This window comes from Solea senegalensis, linkage group LG10 (assembly GCF_019176455.1).
Source record: "Solea senegalensis isolate Sse05_10M linkage group LG10, IFAPA_SoseM_1, whole genome shotgun sequence".
Lineage (NCBI taxonomy): Eukaryota > Metazoa > Chordata > Actinopteri > Pleuronectiformes > Soleidae > Solea > Solea senegalensis.
This window is the reverse complement of record NC_058030.1, coordinates 9,932,839-9,952,908: the sequence shown is the minus strand read 5'-3', so window position 1 is coordinate 9,952,908 and position 20,070 is coordinate 9,932,839. Positions and strand designations below refer to the sequence as shown.

The 20,070-nt window shown below is 41.5% G+C and overlaps 3 protein-coding genes across 9 annotated transcripts in view; 1 reads left to right on the top strand and 2 right to left on the bottom strand.

The window, feature by feature from the left end:
* Positions 1-12,312, bottom strand: part of si:dkey-82f1.1 (DENN domain-containing protein 2A) — a 33,890-nt gene extending 21,578 nt beyond the window's left edge. Inside the window, exons 1-4 of one of the 3 annotated variants that reach the window (XM_044036357.1) lie at positions 12,175-12,312; positions 10,010-10,050; positions 9,766-9,835; positions 8,939-9,153 (exon numbers count right to left, since the gene is read on the bottom strand). The gene's annotated coding sequence lies outside the window, so the exon portion shown is untranslated. Of the gene's footprint in view, positions 1-8,938; positions 9,322-9,765; positions 9,836-10,009; positions 10,051-12,174 lie in introns of those variants that run through there. The other 2 variants (XM_044036356.1, XM_044036358.1) reach the window with 2 other exon arrangements.
* A 113-nt stretch (positions 12,313-12,425) lies between these two features.
* Positions 12,426-17,381, top strand: adck2 (aarF domain containing kinase 2). Its single transcript, XM_044036371.1, has 8 exons — positions 12,426-13,682; positions 13,776-13,922; positions 14,030-14,158; positions 14,368-14,463; positions 14,624-14,893; positions 15,363-15,491; positions 15,786-15,839; positions 16,544-17,381. The coding sequence occupies exons 1-8, from the start codon at positions 12,816-12,818 to the stop codon at positions 16,682-16,684; spliced, it is 1,833 nt and encodes a 610-aa protein (XP_043892306.1). The 5' UTR covers positions 12,426-12,815; the 3' UTR covers positions 16,685-17,381.
* A 91-nt stretch (positions 17,382-17,472) lies between these two features.
* The window catches only part of srpk2 (SRSF protein kinase 2), a 54,750-nt gene continuing 52,152 nt past the window's right edge, over positions 17,473-20,070 (bottom strand). For all 5 annotated transcript variants that reach the window (XM_044036359.1, XM_044036364.1, XM_044036363.1 and 2 more), the window contains one exon: positions 17,473-19,872. In XM_044036359.1, coding sequence (XP_043892294.1) covers positions 19,688-19,872 — 185 coding nt within the window. In that variant the 3' untranslated portion in view covers positions 17,473-19,687. The remainder of the gene's footprint in view (positions 19,873-20,070) is intronic.

Sequence of the window (20,070 nt, the reverse complement as noted above, 5' to 3'; positions counted from 1 at the left end):
TGCATTTATGTACTTGTGCTAGTTAAGCTCCATAGCATATATATATGGGTGATGAGCGCTTTTAGATATGAATTAGCTGTACCTCAGTATATGCAGGTGGTGTTGTCAGTGTTGTCAGCTTTTATCGGGCCTCTGGGTTGTTGTCAGCGAGTCTCTGACTGGCGGCTGCTATAGTGCTCCAGAGGCCTGCCTCTCCCCAACAGCTGCTTCTCATAAAGATTCAAGCCTTCCCTCCATCCCTCTGTCCCTCCATCCCTCCGTCCCTCCATCCCTCCGTCCAGCAAACATCATGACATCACTACTCCTCGCTTGTTCTTCCCAAAACTGCTCTCCTTTACTCTCTGTCATTTCCAAATACCTAAAAAGGGCAAAGCTGCTCACAGCCCACTCTACATTTCACAGTTATCAGAACATGGAGTCAAATGCAGAATGAAACCAAAAGTGCCAGCCCCTAAACCACTTCATCATATTTTTGAGTGAGGTTTTATGTAAAACTAGGACGAGGAGAGAAAATGATAGCTCAGAAGGAGAAATATATTTTCTCAAGTTATTTATTTTCTTTCTGCACCAACTTCAGGACCCTATCCCCTACTAGATGTGGCTAGCATGTGCTAAAGCTTTACCTGTAATCAATTTAATGCACCACAGCACATTTAGACATCTCTCTCTGGAATGACAAACTTGGCTTAAACGTATTTCTCATTTTCAGTATTTTATTTACATTTATTATTTGAGATGTGGGAAGAAAATGATGGTAGAGGAGGGAGAGACGGATGAGACACAAGTATGAAGGGATACTGGGTTTTAATCCTAAACCTCAGAGTGAACTGCATACCATATTTTTCCCTCTGCTGAGGTAAAGCAGAAAATATGTTGCCCGATCTGTCATGAAGGGTTTGAGCAATTTGGGGGATTTTACAGTGAATGACATCTAGCCTTGACCTGGTAAGCTTTGCTTGATTCCTAGTAAAGAATAAAAGGAAAGGTTGATGGTAAAGGAAGGGATGTATGGATAGGAGGAGGGGAAGAGAGGCGAGGGTAAATATACAATGGAATTTTATCTGGGCTCAGCAGTCTTCTCTCTTTTTCTCTCTCTATTTCTGTGTCCTGTTCAGGGCCCCCGCTGGTTTCCCAAGCTGATTTCATAGCAAGGCCTTGGACTTGATCCAAAGAGGCCAGCTCTATGACTGTGTGTGTGCCTGTATCAGTGTGTGTATCTGCCCTGGGAGTGTGACTAACAACAAGACAGTGTCCAATCTATACACTTTCACTGACTATAGAAAATGTATTTGCATTGTAATCATCATCAGTTTGTTGCTTCTAATTTTATGATTATGTGTCCCTCTGTAACAGCCTACAGGTCTGAGACCACCTGTTGATCTACAGTACTTCACACTTGCATGCACACACAGTGCTGTCCAAATCCATTGACAGTCCCTTCGTGTACTCGTCCCTCCACTTCTCCCCCTGCTCTGGCTATTGTTAGGAGGGAGAGGATGGACATGAGACAGCAATGAAACTGGGATAGCCCAAGATGCAGGCAGGAATACAGAAGGGTGAAAACAATTCATTTCTCAATGCATGTTTTTTGAAGGTGTATTAGTCCACTCTAAATATAAAACAAGTATCCATTGTTATATTTCTAAGGCCACACATTGTGCTACATCACATAGCATTTCTTGTTATTGTGGTTGTCATTTACAACTATGACTCCTGCCGACCTGGGTGTTTACAGACTATCCCATTGGGAGCTAGAAGACTGGGCCAAAATATTACCTCGAAAACAAACCTTAATTACAATTTGGCCACAGAGAAAGCCACTGTGGGTGTAATTATAGTACACAGTACAACATGGGTCACATAATTAAGGAGGCTTCTTATGCATGAGGATCATCATCAGTTTCTTGTTTGTGTTTTTGTGAACAAAATGAACAGACTTTATATGACTGGCAGGAAGTGGGGGTAAAATGTCCTACAGTGTCTAAAATGAAGTCATCATGCTTTTGCACAGCAAGTATTCTTACAAAGGAATGCACCCGATACAATAAGATCCCGAGTTCAATGTTGATGAATGTGACAGCTCTGACTACAACAATGCCAAAATGGCAGGAAAGGGAAGGAAAACTAAGGACACACTAAGCAAAATCTTACTAAAAATCCTTCATACTTTGCTCCACCTGTCAAGAGTTTACAAATGATCACCCTGCAACAGTTTAACCACAGGCTTGTAATGGGGGAGGTCTCCTTTTCCCTTTGGAGTTTGTGGCTTCTAATTCCACGTTCCAATGAGTGCAAATGGTGCAGCTTCCTAACTACTTAAGTCTTCAGAGTGATAGGTCTATTAGTGTGAAAATAGGGGTAAAAAGGAAATTGTTAATAACAATTTTAAATCCAGAAAAAAGATCGGTTGAGAACATTGGAATGAAGTTTTGGTCACCTATAACATATTCATTTTGGAATGAAGAGAAGCCTCTCTACAAGCAAAATAGGACAAGGCTATCTTAATGAGAGGGGAAAAAAGCATGTGTATGTGCGTGTTGCATGTTTGGGGGCACATCTGGGAAAGGGTGTCTTGTTTCATCTCTGTGCAGAGGTGGAGCATCTGTCCCCTTATTCCCTCCCATGTCATGTCCTCCCCACCATCAGTAAGCTCCCATCAGCAGAGCTCCTGACTCATCTACAGTCTGCTCCCAATTACCCCACTGGCTCACCAGAGCAAAGGTCCATGCCAAGTCATCCCACAAAACCGCTTTTCGACAGCTCTCACTTTGGCTGATATAACCTATCCAACATTGTTGCTGCCAGGTCCAACACTAGTAAATTAGCAGCTGAAACACCACTCCATCTTCAGCCAACCTCAAAAAAATTGGTGTAACTGACGGCCCCAATGTGCTCCAAGCAAAAGTGCTTTATGGGTCACCTTAAAGCTTCTGAGGGCACATTTTTGGAAGTGGAATTGAAATTGAAATGGGGATTGACATGGTGGTTGATCAAGTTTTTTGTTGTGAGAAGGTGTGTGGGGTAAGAACTACTCTTGCATGTTTTTTTTTCATTTGCAAGACTTAGACTTCAACTACTTATAATTTTTGCTGTCAAGTGCAACATCAATCATATTTATTTATAATATATATCAGAGAGACAATGTTGGAAAGATACTGCCTTATCCATCTGCATCAAACTAGGCTTCTTACAACACCTTTGACTATGGCTGTATGAAGCAAGTACAAACACTATGGACTCTAGACAAGCAAGGTGACCTGTTTGTTTGAAATCATTTTTTTTTTCACCTCCCCCATTTACTTTTTTTGTAATACAGTATAATCAAATCATTGTCAAATTAGTTCACACAGTGCTGCACCTCCACACAACCCTCTGTGTTTCTCATTATCGTGGTATTTAGATCTGATGATCATTGTGCTAGAAAAGTGAGGCAGCTGCAAACAGTTTGGAGTATTACTGAACAAACACAGAAGCACCAAAGAAAAGTTTCAGAAATGAATCCTCCCACTCAAAAAATCGTTCAGCAGTTTGACAGGACAAACTGTTTGACCTTCTGGTGAGAAGATGACCCTGATCCACAGCTGCCCATCAAAAACGTCTGTGTTGCGTTTCCTTGCATCCAAAATCAAATATGAGACAAGATCTTGGTCTATATGCACTTGCTGTTGAAACACTGTGGTTGCAACAAGCTTAAATTATCTATGACAGAATTGACAAAAAAGCTTGCCAAACAAAAGAGGCTATAGATGGTAATGAGCCTTGTTTGACTGGTAGTTATGAACCTAAATGGATGAGGTAAGAGCTACCTAATAAAAAAGGTGACAGACACGCACATCTTCTGTTGTTCGCAACCATAGCTGTCATATGTTCAACTATGTATATATATATATCAAACTCAGAAGAAAAGATTTGTCTTGCAACTCAGCAATAACCCTCTAGGCTGTTAGCAATACCCAAAGGGCCTGGGTCTCACAGACAAGTGATGAAGTGTCATTGAATGCACCATTATTTTCAGTTATATATGTGTTCCCAAGCAGTCATCTGATATTACATTGTGCTGACACACAACGTGAGATTTCTGAGCATAATTGCAAAACCTCTCCTCTAAAAACAGCCACAGTGATTGTGCTGCAGTGAGTGAACCTGTGAGTGGATATTTTCAACAATAACCTGGCGACCATGGCCATTATTCTGTGGGCCCCAGTTCAAATTACTCTTCCAAGCCACAGTCTCTGAGTTTCACTCCAATGTTAAAATCCTCTCCTCCTCCTTTTTCACTTTTCCCTCCTGCACAATTTAAAGGTTCCACTTAAGAATTCCCACCAGAGCTCCCCCATCCCGTCCCTGCTCCCCTGCTTCTCTGCAAGCCTGCATAGCAGCACATTTTAATCATTCACTCGCCAATCCCCACAGGAGCTCACAAGGCGAGAGCTTGGGAAAGTTCTCTTCCGGAGAGCAAACTCCACACTCTAGGTCAGAGCTGACTTCTTTGACCTGCACACGCCCCATGACCAACAACTGTGAATCTGGACCAAGACCAACAGTGAATGAAAAAAACAAAGTGAAGTTCAGAGGGCTCTGTAGCAACTGAAGCAAGTCAAACTGATTTAAGAATCTTAAAGAATCTCAGGGCTAATACCACTAAAATAGCAAAAACAAAGAAACAGCAACAACTGCGGGGAACAAGACGCAAGTAGATTGTGCACGCCATCTCCTGTAATTTGTGTTTTTGCATTCAAACCAATTATGTCTGTTGCTTTTGTCTTTTGTCATGAGCACACTGAGGTCTTCATAGTACTATCAAAACACAAAATAAAGAAAATGATAATATTGACATTAAAAATCTAAATAAAAACTATGACATTATTATTATAAAGGATGTTTCATAGAATTATTACACTGGAGACACATTTAAAGTTAGTTTTTATTAATCCCCTTAGGGAAAGTATTCCTCTGCATTTTGACCCATCCTACAAGTAGGAGCAGTGGGCTGCCACACTGAGTGGCGCCCGGGGAGCATTGGGGGTTGGGTACCTTGCTCAGGGGTACCCCAGCCCTTTTTGGCCGGGTGGGGATTTTGAATTTGAACCGGCGACCCTCCGGTTACAAGTCAAGTTCCCTTTCCCCTTGGCCACAGGCTGCCTAAATGAAATGATTGCTTCCTCAGCCATATAACCTAAGAAGATGGTGTTTAGATATGATTTTGTGTAATCAAAGTTCAGTAATCAAAGACAGTGTGGCTGACTATCTGCCCATTAAGTTGTTACACTTGGACGAACTTCCAGACAGTGTTTTAATTCTTTGTATGGAGCGAATCCCTTCATTGACAGATAAACAACATTCTTCTCATTCTAAAGAGAAGAGAATAGTTAATTTGTCTTACACTTCTCCAAAGCGCATATGTGTGTGTGTATTTAGATGGATGCCACTGCCACACACTATGAGCAGCTGCAGAGCCACATCAAGCTGGCAAAGCTTAGTTACTGGACGCTCTTCAGTCAGTCAGATTATCCTCCAAGCTCACATCTGACACCATGTCATCACACAAGCTGAATTTATATTTGTGGAACCCTTCTAAATATTCATATTCTGTAATGTAGCTTATGCAAACCACACAGCAGAGAAAGGGACGCCGACTGACATGTCCTGTTAAATGTCCCAGTAAGAGGCGGTTTGAGAAAAAACATGTGTATATAAAGTCTGTAAGTATGTGCACATTAGGGCTAAAGGTGATCCTAATAAAGAAATCATGGCTGGCTGCCAAATGTATAAATGTCTGCAGTATCCAGTGTGATGGTATGCATTGTCCTTGCATGCATGTATGTATTGCATTATCCATGCATGTATGTGTGTGTGTGTCAGAAGGTGGTTGGACTGTTTTTCATCATATCTAAACCCATGGCTATCCACTATCATCACAGACAATAATCCCCCCACCATATCTTTTTTCACCACAGGACACATTTTTTTCTGCAAGTGTTCCTATGGTAACAACAGCAGCTCGGGAACGGCAACAGAATGGCTCAATGGGGCCTTTAAGTTGCAGGCCGTCCAGCTGAGTGCCTGTCAAAAGGCAGTTCCTGTACGAGGAGGGGTAGACAGCCTGTAACCACCTAAAATCCTGCTGTCACTTTCCTGAGCAGAAAAGAATAGAGAGAACAGATGTCACTGCTGGCCTCTGTGACCGACTAATATATACATGTGCAAACACACAGACAGTCAATAACAGACCATTCAAGACTGCACAGAATGATTGTCTACTATGAAAAAACACCAAGGTTACCATGTTTTCACTGACTCATAGATATGTACATAAACACATACACACAAACATATACCTTGATTTGTGAAAAAGAGTGCACTAAATAGGCTCAAATATATAACAGGTGTCAAATAGTTTACATTACGTCAACATGAACCAAAAACAAGATGTTTTCCTGGATGGATTTGCATTCCCGTGACTCATCCCAGTCATCCAAACTAATTTCTTCACTTCTGAATGCTTCCAAGAAAACACAACAAATATTCTGATTCATTTGTGAGAGACAGACGTGTCACAATTCAAAACAGATTTCTGGGGTTTTCTTTTTTTCCCCATTGAAAAGCAAATTGACTCTAATTTGTGATTCAGGAGCTCATGTTTTTAGCCGAGGAGCTGGATGAGCACTGAATGGGAATGCCATTACTAGGATATCAATACATATTTTTTAATAGTATTTGTGTGTCTGCGTCTGAGGGGAAAATTGAGACAGTGACACTGAGAGCATGAAACTCCTAAGTGATGATGAAAATAAGGTCACAAATGTCCAGTTTTCCACCACAGTGCACACTGTCTTGAACAGCAGTCATGCAGACAGTTAGCCTCTGCCCCTGACTCAGAATGTAAACAACTAACCCAATCTGACAGACCTCACACACACACACACACACACACACACACAATTGTAGCCTGCTTATTACAACCTTGCTGACTAGCAGACAGTCAGTCCCTCTTTATCTTTATCTCTAACTCTGTAAACAGTGCTGGCCAGAGAGTCAGCCACTCTAAATTCAATAAACTCTTAAAGTTACTGAGTTAGTTAAATAGTTCTTCGGGTGGAAACAAATAGGAGACAGGAGACAGGAAGAATGTGTTGTTTTTTTCTTTGTTTAACTTCTATTGATCTGTTGAAGCTGTCCATTTATGCCGATATGAAAACCAAACTCACATAAGAGTCAATACAGAAAGTTCTTCTCAATTCAAAGAATTTTTTCAGCTCCAATTACAATCATTTCAAATATTCAAATCAAAAATGGATTCTGTTCCTGGTCTTAAAGGTACCTCAGAATAGGGTGTATTATAGGACCTGAGGAAGAGTGATTATACTGGCTGATTGACAATTGTATCTTCAACGAGACTTCTTATGTTCATTTTGAGCTCTAAATTATTAATATTTGGTTCAACTGGAGCAGTTTGCAAAATTCACTATTCAAAAACGTACCGGAGTGCCTGTTATGTAGCACCTCAGTTGAGGCTGTGGTGTAAAGAAGGTTATGATAGCAAGCAAACTAAAAGATAAGTAAAACTACAAGAACTCAATTTACTAGAAATGGCAATTTCACACATGTATATGTTTGATCATAAACCCAATCCAGACTATGAGGGAACAGTGCAAACATCCACAGAGGCAAATGTTACAAAAGGATTTCTCTGCTCAGTCACAGACAAACTGCAAAATTATCACCAAACCACAAAAAGTGTGGAATAAACATGTGAGTGTATGCCTGAAGATAGCATCAGCTCATCACTGAAGTAGACAAATATTAAGTGCTGTCTATATTAAAGTTAAAGACGCCTGGGTGAGTATTTGACCACTTGTGGCACTATGAAGCGATAATGTGTGTGTTTATACAAGGTATGTATGTATGTTGCGTGCAACAACAATGACCATGTTTCATGTGACTAGAGGGCAGACAGATTTTTAATGTAAAAAGACAAACTTCTCACAAGAATGGCAAGAGAAAAGAAATTTAAAAGTTGCCCTGTTTCATACAATTACACCTTCAGTCAGCTGGTGGCAGTCTGATAAAAAAAAAAATACACCAGTTTAGTGAAGATGAAGTTGGTCTTGCAAGAAACAATATTTATAGACACTGGAAATGTTTGAAGGCACGAAATGTGAAAAGCTGACAACTTTTTCAGCTTCTTACAGTCAAGTAGGCCTGTGACATTTCTGCTACTGAAAATTCAAAACAATATTTCATGACCTTAAGTTAAATAACAAGATTTGATCATTGATAGTTTTAAGTCACGTGACTGGTGAGAATTCAAACCAAACTGTACAGTATGAATAGAGCCTAGTAAAGAATGTAAACTAAATGTCCATCCACAGGCTGACATTTTGGATCAACCTTGTGTAAAAGTTGTATTTTCTCCTTGGGGAGTTTTCCGCCCTGACTCCTCATAACAATACAAGCAGTAGGGCTAAATGTGAAGAGGTGCCTTTGTTCACAGCAAAGAATGCTCATCTCACTTATCCTCTACTCCCTCTCTCTCTCTCTCTCCCCCTCAACAGACCTCTTTTAGAGTGTGATGACTGTAATAAGCACTTGCACCAAACCATATATCTAAAGTTCATCTTTCCTTTAATAAGCAGACGAAAGGTTAAAGCTTCTTGAGTGTGCATGTGTGCACAATTTGGCTCACATGTGTTGGTTACTCCATTGAGGTACAGATGAGTCTCTTGTGGGCAGAAGTAAAGAACATGTGCAGATATTTGCTTGAGCAACACCCAGACATAAGTTATCTGGAGCCACAGCATCAGAATATAAAACAGCTCTAATAAAGACAGGCAAAACCCCATCCTGAATATGCATAGTGATTTCAGCAAGCATAGACGTACATTTTGACAGCAGGCAATAATGCAAAGAAGTGCATAGAAGCAACACTTCACGTTACCTTTCTGAGTTGGGTGAGCCCTGATAAAGTGCTCCTGGGGTGGTTTCTCATTTTGTGTAACCTGACTCCACAGAGGACAGCATCCACTTGCATGGTTCCTTTCCTTTGGAGAAGTCTGCCTTGTTCTCTTTTTTCCTTCCTTCCTTCCTCTCTCTTCTTTGGTATTGTACAGCCTTACTCCAGCCTCCTGACTTGTGTGTCTCTCAGTACAGTCCCTGCCAGTGCACACAGAGAAAGACAGAGTTTTAGCTCCGAGACCACAAAAGAGTTTGAAAAAGGCACAAAGTCTGGAAATCCCTCCTCTTGTCCAACCTACTCCAGGGTAAACTGTTTACAGCTCTCTCTCCTCTCTCAGCTCTGTCTCATACAAACACACACTCACTCACTCACTCACTCAGACACCCATCTCTCAGTAGCAGCAGCTCCTCCTCTCTCTCTCTCTCTCCCTCTCTCTCTCCTCAAACTTTTCCCACCCCTCCTTCCCTCATGCTACCCCCTCCCATTTTCCCTTCCTCCCACCTTCACCCTTCCCTCTCTCTTTCTCCTTCCTCTCCATTTTCCATCATCACCCCCCACCCTCCTTCCACTTCCCCTCCCACCCACCTAAACCCCCACTGCTGAACTAATCTGCAGCTGGCTGGGTGATTGGAGCCCTAGTTGCTAGGGAAACCAAGTGTCCTGCTCCCAAAAAAAGGGAAAAGAGTGGAATGAAGCAGGAAGGGGCAATGCTGAGCATGACTGAATACGTAAATAACAGCCCCCTTTGGGAACCTATTAAAGAAGCCTAAAGGCTGCTCATCCTATCTCAAATTAAGGGACATGTTTACCTTTTTTCATTTTTTCAGGATTTTGTTTACAATCACATGTTCCAGCAACAGAAGCAGAAGTGGTTTTGTGCTGAATGAAACACAAAAAGAGGATGGTTTGGCAGTGTTTTGGTTGATTATAGTTGATTTGTTCACAATAGGAAACATGCAGTCCAGCTCAAATTCAGAGGAGTTGGCAAAGCAGAAAAAGAAATTGTGAGAGCAGGAACATGCATACTGATGAACCGTGTGAATAATAACTAACCTGTTCATCCCGATCTTCTCACTTGAGATGTGAATATTTCCCTAAATGAAAAAGGTAGCTTCAGTAAAATTTGGGTAAAGAGATAAAGAGATTAGGATGAGACATTAAACAATCGATCAGTGGTTGTTTTAACTAAATTTTAACTAAAACTAAACAATCTTTCATAATAATTTATTGCTACAAGCAAAAGTTGTGGCCATAATGTGGATAGATGCTCACTATTGTAACTAATGATACCACCCGATCCTATTTCATAAAATAACAATCTAATCTAAATCTTATACAATATTGCTTGAACAGTATGAGACCAATATTTATGTCAGAACATTTCTCTCTGCTTTAATTTAAGCCTTATAGAATTCAGATATATAATATAGAGTAGAGGTAATTATGATACTATGTAATGTCTGACAGGTGTAGAAAAAGGCTACATCCAAAATAGAAACATTATTTTTTAGGATCCGAGATCAGGGTTGCATTGTGAATTACTGCAATTGAAAATTTTCTGAAGAAATGCAATTTATATAAAATGTTGTGAGCTAAATTGGATTCCTATAAGTGTCTCACAGCATCACCTAAGCAGAGCAACTATCCTGCTGACCTCTGAGCATTAACTCTGACCTCGCCTTTGAAATGCAAGCTAGAGGGGAGGGGGCAGGAGGTGGGACTAGTAACATCTGTTTGGCGTTTATCCCCCTTTAATGTGTTGTTGAGTCCTCTATCAGGCCTACAGCTGGGATCCTAGTGGTGTTCTGAGCCCACTGTCCAGGGGACACACACCGTGACTGGGAACATGGCCTGGACAAGTTCTCAGTCCCTGACGGTGCACAACGTAGGCTCTTTGCAAGACCTCTGGTTTAAGCAAGAGGAAATGACAATGAAATCAAACTGAGGGTGTGTGTTTTTGTTGCCTGCATCCTCCTCCTTTCCTTTAAACACAGACACAGATAATGCCAGCCATACTGCAATAAATAAATAAATTAAAGGATCTTTTAAAGGCCCAGAATGTGACATTTAGGAGGATTTATTGGCCCAATGTAGGTGAAATTGAATATACAGGTGAACTGAATGTACAGAAGTAAATATTGTTTATATGCACTGCAGGTAAGGTCCTTGTTTCTTATAGGTTGCCATCTTATGTCACCATGTTTCTACAGCAGCCTGGATGGACAGACCAGACAGGGCATGTCTTATGTGAACAAACAACCTCCTCTCTGGTATGCAAAGGCCACTGTAGCTTCCTGACACAATTGGGAAATAGAGGGGTAAGGGGTAAGAATCTGCAGTCTCATCAGGACATGTCACTAAGGTTTCCACACTAGACCTTTTTCTATTCTAATGAATTTGGGCTAGAGGGGAAGTACTTTTACATTTCCCCAATAAACAATCTTGTTTAACAAAGACATTTCTAGATTTCTATTGAGGAAATAATCTCTTCTAATATGCTGACAAAAATGTATGTTGCTTTAAGAAACAACACACAATTGTTTCTGGACTCAGCCAAGGTGAGTAAACACTTAGGTGAGTAAACAATACATCAGTGACTGTGGGCCATGACGGTAATGCAGATATATTTCAAGAAATAAAGGAATAAAAGAAATCCATGGTGTCCAAATTATTTTTGATTTATTTTTTGACCTAGTGTAGCAGGTAACATATAGCACTATTTAGATATTTATTTTATGTGTACAATTCCAGTATCAGCCAATCAGAATTCATAGCAGCATTTGCACTCATGTAAATTTGTTCATTTTAATTCATGAATGTGTTGTTTATGTTGATAGATAATTACAAACCTTGAGAGAGTGCTTTGTTATGAAGCTAAACATTTTCAGTTTGGGAATGACTCATAAGTATATGTACCACAGAGACTGCCTGTTGCTACTTTTCTCAGGTGTAATTGATGACACAAATGAAGGCTGAATTCCATTAAGTTGAGTTATGTTTATGCTAGCTCACTGGATAGACTCCCACACACACGCCGATTTGTAGTTTTATTTTGCATCACTCTCTTCTTCTTTCCTTCCGGAGAGGAAATATGGACAAACTGGACGGACGCCCACATAGTAAGGTGTGACATGTCTCCACCTCGGGGGCGTTTATTGCGTGTAAAGTAAAACAATGCATTATGCTACAGTCATATGTGCCTTTAAGAAAGTACTCACTCAAAGGTTGGTTACGTTTACCCGTTGAAAGACGCTGTCATCAGTTGGTAAGTGAGCTTGAGGAATTCAGTTGGTATTTGTTTAATTTTATACAGAATATGTTTAAATGTGTACTGAAGAACGTGAACACACAAACTAGCACTGTTCTAATTAATTATCTAACGCGTCACGCGTGGGTTTCCCGTTCATTTGCTTTTCGGCGTCATCTTTTGATACGGCGTCCCCTTTAAGGTAAAGCCACGTGTCTTCGACGTTGTGACGTCAGACCTGGAAATGAAGTAGCGACTCGATTTGCGGCAGTGTTCTATGTTTGAAATGGATGGATTATCTTTACCTGATTTATAATGGACAGACCACAACTTTTATCATTTATACTTTCCGGTGAAATTAGCAAACCGGTTTTGTTTACCGAGCCCCAGTTGAAGTAACGTAATTAATGTTTTGCGAGAATTTTTACTTGTTCCTAGCTTCCTTCCTTCCTTCCTTCCTCGCTTTATGTAGGATGAATCTTTCTTTTATTAAGGTGGCATCCTCCCCGCCATGACCTTGCGGATTTTGTGATTTCCTAATTCAAGACAGACACATGTGGACCAGCTCATCCCCGGGGACAGATCTAAGAGCTGTTTGACTTAGTGATCACGATGGCCTTTGCAGCAAGGACACTTCTTCTCAACCTGAGATCCACTTTCAGGAACGCTGGCTCCTTTGCCAGAGTAAAACTGACCCAGAACTCCAGGACAAGTTTTGTGAAAAGAGGACAAATTATAACTCAGATACCCAAGGTGACACTGTTGTGTTGGGGTGCTGTGAATGCAACAACATATGTAGTGAGGTGCCAGGAAGCTGCTCTTTCACCCCATGCTGCTGAAAGAAAGTCTCTAGCCAAAGTCCAAGTGCACAAAGTTGTATTTTTCATCCGCCTCACCCTTCGTGCATTGGTTCTGCTCCTCAAATTTGGACCTCTTCTCCTCCTCTCGCCCTTGACTTTGGTGTCCTCGCGCTTTACGTCTCTTTGGCTTGACGCTCTGCTGTGGGTGACTGAGACATCTGGTCCTACTTTCATCAAACTGGGGCAGTGGGCCTGCACCAGACGAGACATCTTCTCTCAGGAGTTTTGTGAGCGCTTCTCCAGGCTCCACATCAAGGTGCGTCCTCACTCCTGGGCTCACACCAAGCAGTGTCTCCGCAGAGCCTTTGGGGAGGGCTGGAGGAACATATTAGTCTTTGAGAGCAAAGAGCCTGTGGGTTCAGGATGTGTCGCCCAGGTGTACAGAGGTTGGGCCAAGGCAGATAAAGTAGAGGACCCAGCCTTCCAGACACTGGTGGAGGAGATGGAGAGGAAAGATTTACTAGAAGCCTGGGAGATCCCTGGTTTCAGAAGAGTGGCCAGCACCCTTCAGTGGCTCTGGGGTAGAGGGGAAGAGTCCAATGAGGAGAGAAGCTACACAGATGGTCAGCATGAGGAGACCAGTTTGGATAAAGAGCGTCTGATCCCTGTGGCTATCAAGGTCAGTTTTAGTGTCACAAGATATACCCAAATCACATTTTACGTCCCAAAGGGTGGCAAATATGTTTGTTTCATGATTTCTTGTGCATTTAAGGTGATCCATCCAGGCGTCAGGAGGCAGGTGGAGATGGACCTGCTGCTCATGAAAACAGGCAGTTGGCTTCTGCACTGCCTCCCTGCACTCAGATGGCTCAGTCTGTATGAGGTCGTGGAAGAGTTCGAAAAGCTCATGACAAAACAGGTTGGAATATTTATAGAGGTTTTCTTTTAGGATGATACAGAATGTATAGTTAAGTTAAGCTGGAAGTGTCTAACAACCTCATTGATTAGACTGTACTGTGATTTCAGATCGATCTGCGTTTTGAGGCAAGCAACATGGAACGTTTCCGTGTAAACTTCCGTGATGTGGATTTTGTCAAGTTCCCAGCTCCCTTACGACCATTTGTCACCAGGACCATTTTAGTGGAAACTTTTGAAGTGAGCACAAATGTATTTGCGGTCTTTGGAAAACTAATTGATGACTAACTGAGTGAGTGTTGAATTGAACTCCCTTTCTATTGGACCATTTAGACACTCGTGTCAGAACATTGAAATTGGAAATATTAAACCCCTCATGTTGCATTCATATCTTTGTCATTCTTTGTATATGAGGCATTTGTTTTACACTGAGCCCCTCTTTTTTTCAGGAGAGCGAGCCTATCTCTACCTACCTGAGCTCAGATATTCCTCAGCAGGTGAAGCAGAGAATAGCCAGGATGGGTGTGGACACCCTACTGAAAATGGTGAGATGCACAATCCACCGACCTTCTGTGACCTTCACTGCTATTTCACTGCTATTTCACAATCAATTGATGTGACTGTTTGTGTGTTTCTATACTTCTGAAGACACATGATTAGATGTGCTTTTGTCCAGCTGTTTTCATGTGTCCATGTTTGTTCCAGGTCTTTATTGACAACTTTGTCCATGGGGACCTCCATCCTGGGAACATTCTGGTCCAAACTCGGGGAGCACCTCCTGGTTCCAGTGACAGCACAGTGGGGTCCCAGGGTAAAACCACCCTCACTGACTTGTGGGACACAGTAGTTGTCAGTGTCAGACCAGAACCGTTTCCTCTCCAGTTGGTGTTGCTGGATGCCGGCATCATCGCCCAGCTCAGTGACCGTGACCTTGCCAACTTCAAGGCTGTCTTCACAGCTGTGGTCCTACGGCAGGTAATCGGTAGAGTCTGCTGCGTAGACACAACACTATATCCAGACACTGGTGCTAGTTTGAGGGGTCAGGGTTGCTTCAGTGTGTAAACTAATGTGTTGGAACAATTTATAGCAGTTTTGTTGTTGCCATAATGTACTGCATGTAGTTTAATGTTGAATTTGTTGAGCTGTATTTGAACTGGATTCAAACCAAATGGCACCAGGTGGTGACAACAGTCATCAGAATCTGAGCTCATGTTTTCAAGTTTCCAGATTTTTTATTCGGTCGGTGCCAGGTGGATGTTTTTCAAACAGAAGTTCACAGTGATTACGTTTGGAAATTTGTTTTACTGATGAATTCCAGGGACTCATTTGCATGGGGGACACAGGAATAATCATGGAAAATGAACACTGAACTGTCTCTTAGAAATTAATATTTTATAGGTCACACTGCGACCGACTGCTTGTCACTGCGCCTTTTCTTTTTCAGGGTGAGCGAGTTGCAGAGTTAATTTTACATCATGCCCGAGCCAATGAGTGCAAAGATGAGCCACAGTTTAAGAAGGAGATGGCCCAGTTGGTGGACCACGCCGTCAGCAACACCCTCTCCCTGGAAAAGGTACTGTCTTTTCTTATCGTGGCAGTCTGATGCAGAATCACATGATACTGTAGCTACCACAGTCATATGTCAATATGTCCAGCTTAGATGATGTATTGAATGTATAGAAAATCCTTCTGTGATTAAATTAAAAGAAACGTGGTTTGATATCCGTTTTCTTTATCTCAATTTTGTGATGTATCGGTGTGATGCTGATCTCTCCGCAGGTTTTCAAATATACATCCATTAACTAAAGGCGTTTGTTTACATGTCTAGTTAGCAGGTGACAGTGGCTGACTTTCTTTGTGTTTATAGATCCAAGTGGCTGATCTGCTGTCACAGGTTTTTGGTCTGCTCATGAAACACAAGGTAAAATATCAGCAGGTTATTTTTATTCTGGTCAACAAACAAAAATCTGGTTCAACACTTCTGATGGTCCACCACTGATGCCATGGTTCTGACTAACTATTCTCAAATAAAGTAGCCGTGAAAAGAATTGTGCAGTAAACTATCAAAGCAGTACAAGCTGTCAGTTGTCTTCAGTTTTCTTGTGACCGATGTCACTGTCAAGAGACAAACCTATCAATCCACGGTGAATCAACGGAAAATAAACATTTCTGAGAAGTCATTTTTAAAGGAATTGTCTTTGAAGAGAGTTCTCTTTACTCCTTGTCATTAGATGTGGCATGTACACAGATGAATAAGCCTTAATCTGTATGCAAGAAAAGTTATTCATAATGTTAATAAATGAAATTACCAGTATTTGTCAAAGATTTAGGAAACATGTTAAATTGAAATACTGGCTTCACAATGGTACGATCACATTTTAGAATGATCAATTTGTGTGGGATCAATTCCTCAAACTTCCTGGCAACCTCAGGTCACTAGGGAGGACTAGGAGGAGGGGCAATGCTTTCCAATATTTTCAGTAGGAATTTGGATTGCAGTAACCATTTTAAACCCTATTATTACATTTGCTTTAAAAGCCTTAATTAAGACAGATGCAAAGAGCTGTGAAAGTCTGACTGATGCTGTTATTGTACATTGTTACCAAGAATTAGTATTTTTTTCAGGTGAAGCTGGAGAGTAATTTTGCCTCGATTGTGTTTGCCATCATGGTGCTGGAGGGTCTGGGCAGGTCCCTCGATCCAAACCTGGACATCCTGGATTTGGCCAAACCCCTGCTGCTAAAGAACTGTGCCTCACTGCTCTGACATGCACATGCACAAATACAGCACTTGATGTGTGAACTGATGTGTCATAAGCGCGGTGCACGTACATATTGTACATTTAGGGATACAATACACATGTGCTGTATATCTATCTGACCATCGTTTGTGTTCAAGGTTACAATGCAAGATTCCTCTGTGGGTCACCAAAACACAATCATCACTTTCATGAGCAGTGATGACTCCAGAAATACCTCATTGAGCTTTACGTTGTTCACTTCTTCTTTTTTTAACTTTAATGACAGTTACTCTTGAATTTCACGAACTCAAATATAAAGGTGCTAAAATCATCTTTAAGATCCCTCTAATGAGTAAGAGCATGCAAGAGGATGAGTCACACAGACAGAGACCAGCATTGCTAGTGATTTAAGATGTGAAGCAAAATACAGTGGAAGTCCACAGTTGACATATTAAAGTATATTTTTACTTTTTAATGCCCGACATTGAACTCAGGATTCCTTTTATTACTTTCTTTGTTGCATTACATCATTTTTAATCAGCCATACTTGCTTTAGTGTGAATGTTAATGTACTGTAATGTTCTTAAAAACCACATTAAATATTGTGAAGCTAAATGTTCTCACAGCTTGTCTGCGTCAATACTGTAACCGTTCCATCAAAGTTGTGGCTGAGAACACTCTACGAGTGATACATTTCAATAAAAGAAAATGTGCTTAATGTTATTTTTTGTTACTTTTGCTGCCTTCATGTAGTTTTCTTCAGTTTTTGAATGATGCAGCTTCACAGTAAATTCACTACACCAAGGGCACAGGATCCATTAATTTACAATTTTATTAAATCTGTCAATGAAAAACAGACAAGAGACGCAAATCTGTCAATGTCATCAGGAAGAACAGTCAGCATGGCTGAAAGAGCGAGATCGGGAGGTTTTGGTGAAAAAAAAAAAAATCAAATACCTTTTTATTGCAAAATTGTTGATCTTTTTTTTCATCGAGAGCCCAGACAGAGCAGCAATGTTCAAGTAAGGAGGGAGGGGAGCAGTGACAACTGAGTAAAAAATATTTTAATAATTATAATATAATAATAATAATGACAAAAAAACAAAAACATCTCTAATAGACAAACACAATCACCTCAGATTAAGACGAGATTCTGTCACAGTCACAACAACCAGAGAAAAGTTTTCTTTTAATCTCTCTTTTTTTTTTAAATGAATTAAATAGTTTTTAAAAATATCTCACCATTTACTTATAATCTTTTTTTTCATTTATTGCGAAAAATAGGCAACTGGACTAATTGAGATAATGCAAGTTTGTGTTTGTGTGTGTGTAACAGAGAAATAGAGATTAAGTGGAGATAAATAGTGGAACGTTTTGAAGCGTTGGCACCGAGAGCAGCGGCAGCTGAGTGTGGCGATGCAGTACGCTCATTCGGCCACCAGGTGGTACAGTTCAGTCTGAACATTCCTCCAGGGCCAAGCAATGGTGGCCCACTCCCTCCCCAACTCCACTGTGCTAGAGGAAGTCATGTTCTGCCCACAACAGTGTCTGTTTTTTTGTTGTTTTTTTGTTTTAATGACGGTTGAAACTTTGTTCACGGTCGCTCAGCAGCGTTGTCAGATCTCATTTCTATGTACAAAGGTTTCAAATCCCTGCAGGACATTTACAAAGACAAGTGCAACCTCCGTGTGACCGTCCCCTTTCTGGATCGGCTCAGGGATCAAAGTGTCTCTGTGGGGGGGTGGGGGGAGAGTGGAGGATAGTGCCAACGTGTTACAGCAGGACGTAACGGAATTGTTTTTGTAACTAAGAGTGAGGGATGATGATGGCAGCAGACCAGGATTTAGGAATGTCAAAGGCTGAAGAAGCAGTGGTTGTTAACACAGTGACCTTCCTCAGAGGGGCACCAAAATATTCTGATGTAACCTTATATAATTCTTTCTAATTGAATGTCCCAAAAAGGGCCGATGAACCCAGCAAAATGCACAAAGAAAATAATATATCCATTCTCCATTTGTCATAATCCTCTCATGCTGATCCATCAGTCTCTCCATGCATTTTAAAAAATAGTCCTTTAACACTGAACAGTCCCTCATCCACTCAATACAAGATTTTTCCATCTTTTGCTCACCCCCAATTTTTTTTTTTAGCAGTCTGTGTCAGTGTGGTGCCCCCTGGAGGACTGGCTGTCCTCCAGTTTTCTCTTTATGGCCCCCAGAAGGAGCTTGATGCTCAGGTAGGAGGGGAGGAAGTAGGCACCCAAACAGGTAATGAAGGGCTTAAAAGGGCTGGATATTTGGAAGAAATCACCGTGTAAACTTTTTGTCCAATATGGTAGTTTCTTCCACACAAGGGTGAAGGCGGAGCTACTGGACTAGAAAGAGAGGAAAGGGTTTATGTCGGCAGATCTTGAGCACAGGCATAAACGCTCATTCTCTCACTCAACATCCACACATTTGTCTTTGTCTCTGAGACCCTGGCTATGTGGAGGTCATGGCAGATGGAGCTCTGGGCCTGCGACAGGGCGTCTCGTTGACTTTTCTATCACATCACTGAAAGGATCAGCCCCATCCCGATTCAAACAAGTCAGTCTGAGATTCTGGAGGAGACGGATCGATGAAAGGGACCGGCTGATAACTTGACAACAGACGAGAAGAAGAAAGCATATCTTTTTCAGACAAGAGCGCTGACTTCCCTCGTTTACGGCGTGAGCAGCCTCCATCCTCAAATGACCTGGGGGAGATGTTTAGGAAGACACAGTTACTATGTCGCGTTATCTCCATAAGCTTGTCTTCAAGTTCCTTTCGGGAGGAAAAAAGGAGGGAGCTGTGTAGGAGTTAAGCCTAGTCAAATGAGCGAGTATGGGTGGATGTCTGGGATAGGGCAGGAAAGAAGAAGTCTTTCTCATCTACTCCGTCCGTCTCCAGCTTCTCTCCATACTGCTGTTCCACAGGCTGCCCACAGTGGGGTAATGTTTGGGCTAACTGATCGGGGACAAGAAGACAAGGACATCTGATCATAGTTTGTAGCTACGAGTTGAGCCATGGGTGGTTGAGACATTCGCCGGCTGAGGCCCTCTTCTCGGGTACCATCTCCAGCATGGGCAGCAGGAAGTGAGTGAAGTGGCCGGCGTCTTCATGCGACCAGCCGTACTTCTCCACCAGCACGTCAAACAGGGACCATGGCTTCAGCTTGGTGATGTGCCGTAGTTCACCTGCAGGGGGCAACATGGAGCTAAATCAATGATGGCACATAGGATAGGATGTGTTGAGGGAAAAAAATTGCTCATCCATACTACAAAAAAAAAACTAATTTTCTTTTATTTATTCAACTTTAAAGATGGTGATATTTTTCTTGTTATTAAACATTAGTTAGTCAGATATTAAAACTGAATATTATCTGTGTAATCTAT

Coding starts and splice junctions, on each gene's coding strand:
- adck2 (XM_044036371.1), top strand. CDS start 12,816: ATGGCCTTTGCAGCAAGGACACTTCTTCTCAACCTGAGATCCACTTTC. Junction 13,683..13,775: donor TGATCCCTGTGGCTATCAAG/GTCAGTTTTAGT, acceptor TGTGCATTTAAG/GTGATCCATCCAGGCGTCAG. Junction 14,894..15,362: donor CAGCTGTGGTCCTACGGCAG/GTAATCGGTAGA, acceptor TTTCTTTTTCAG/GGTGAGCGAGTTGCAGAGTT.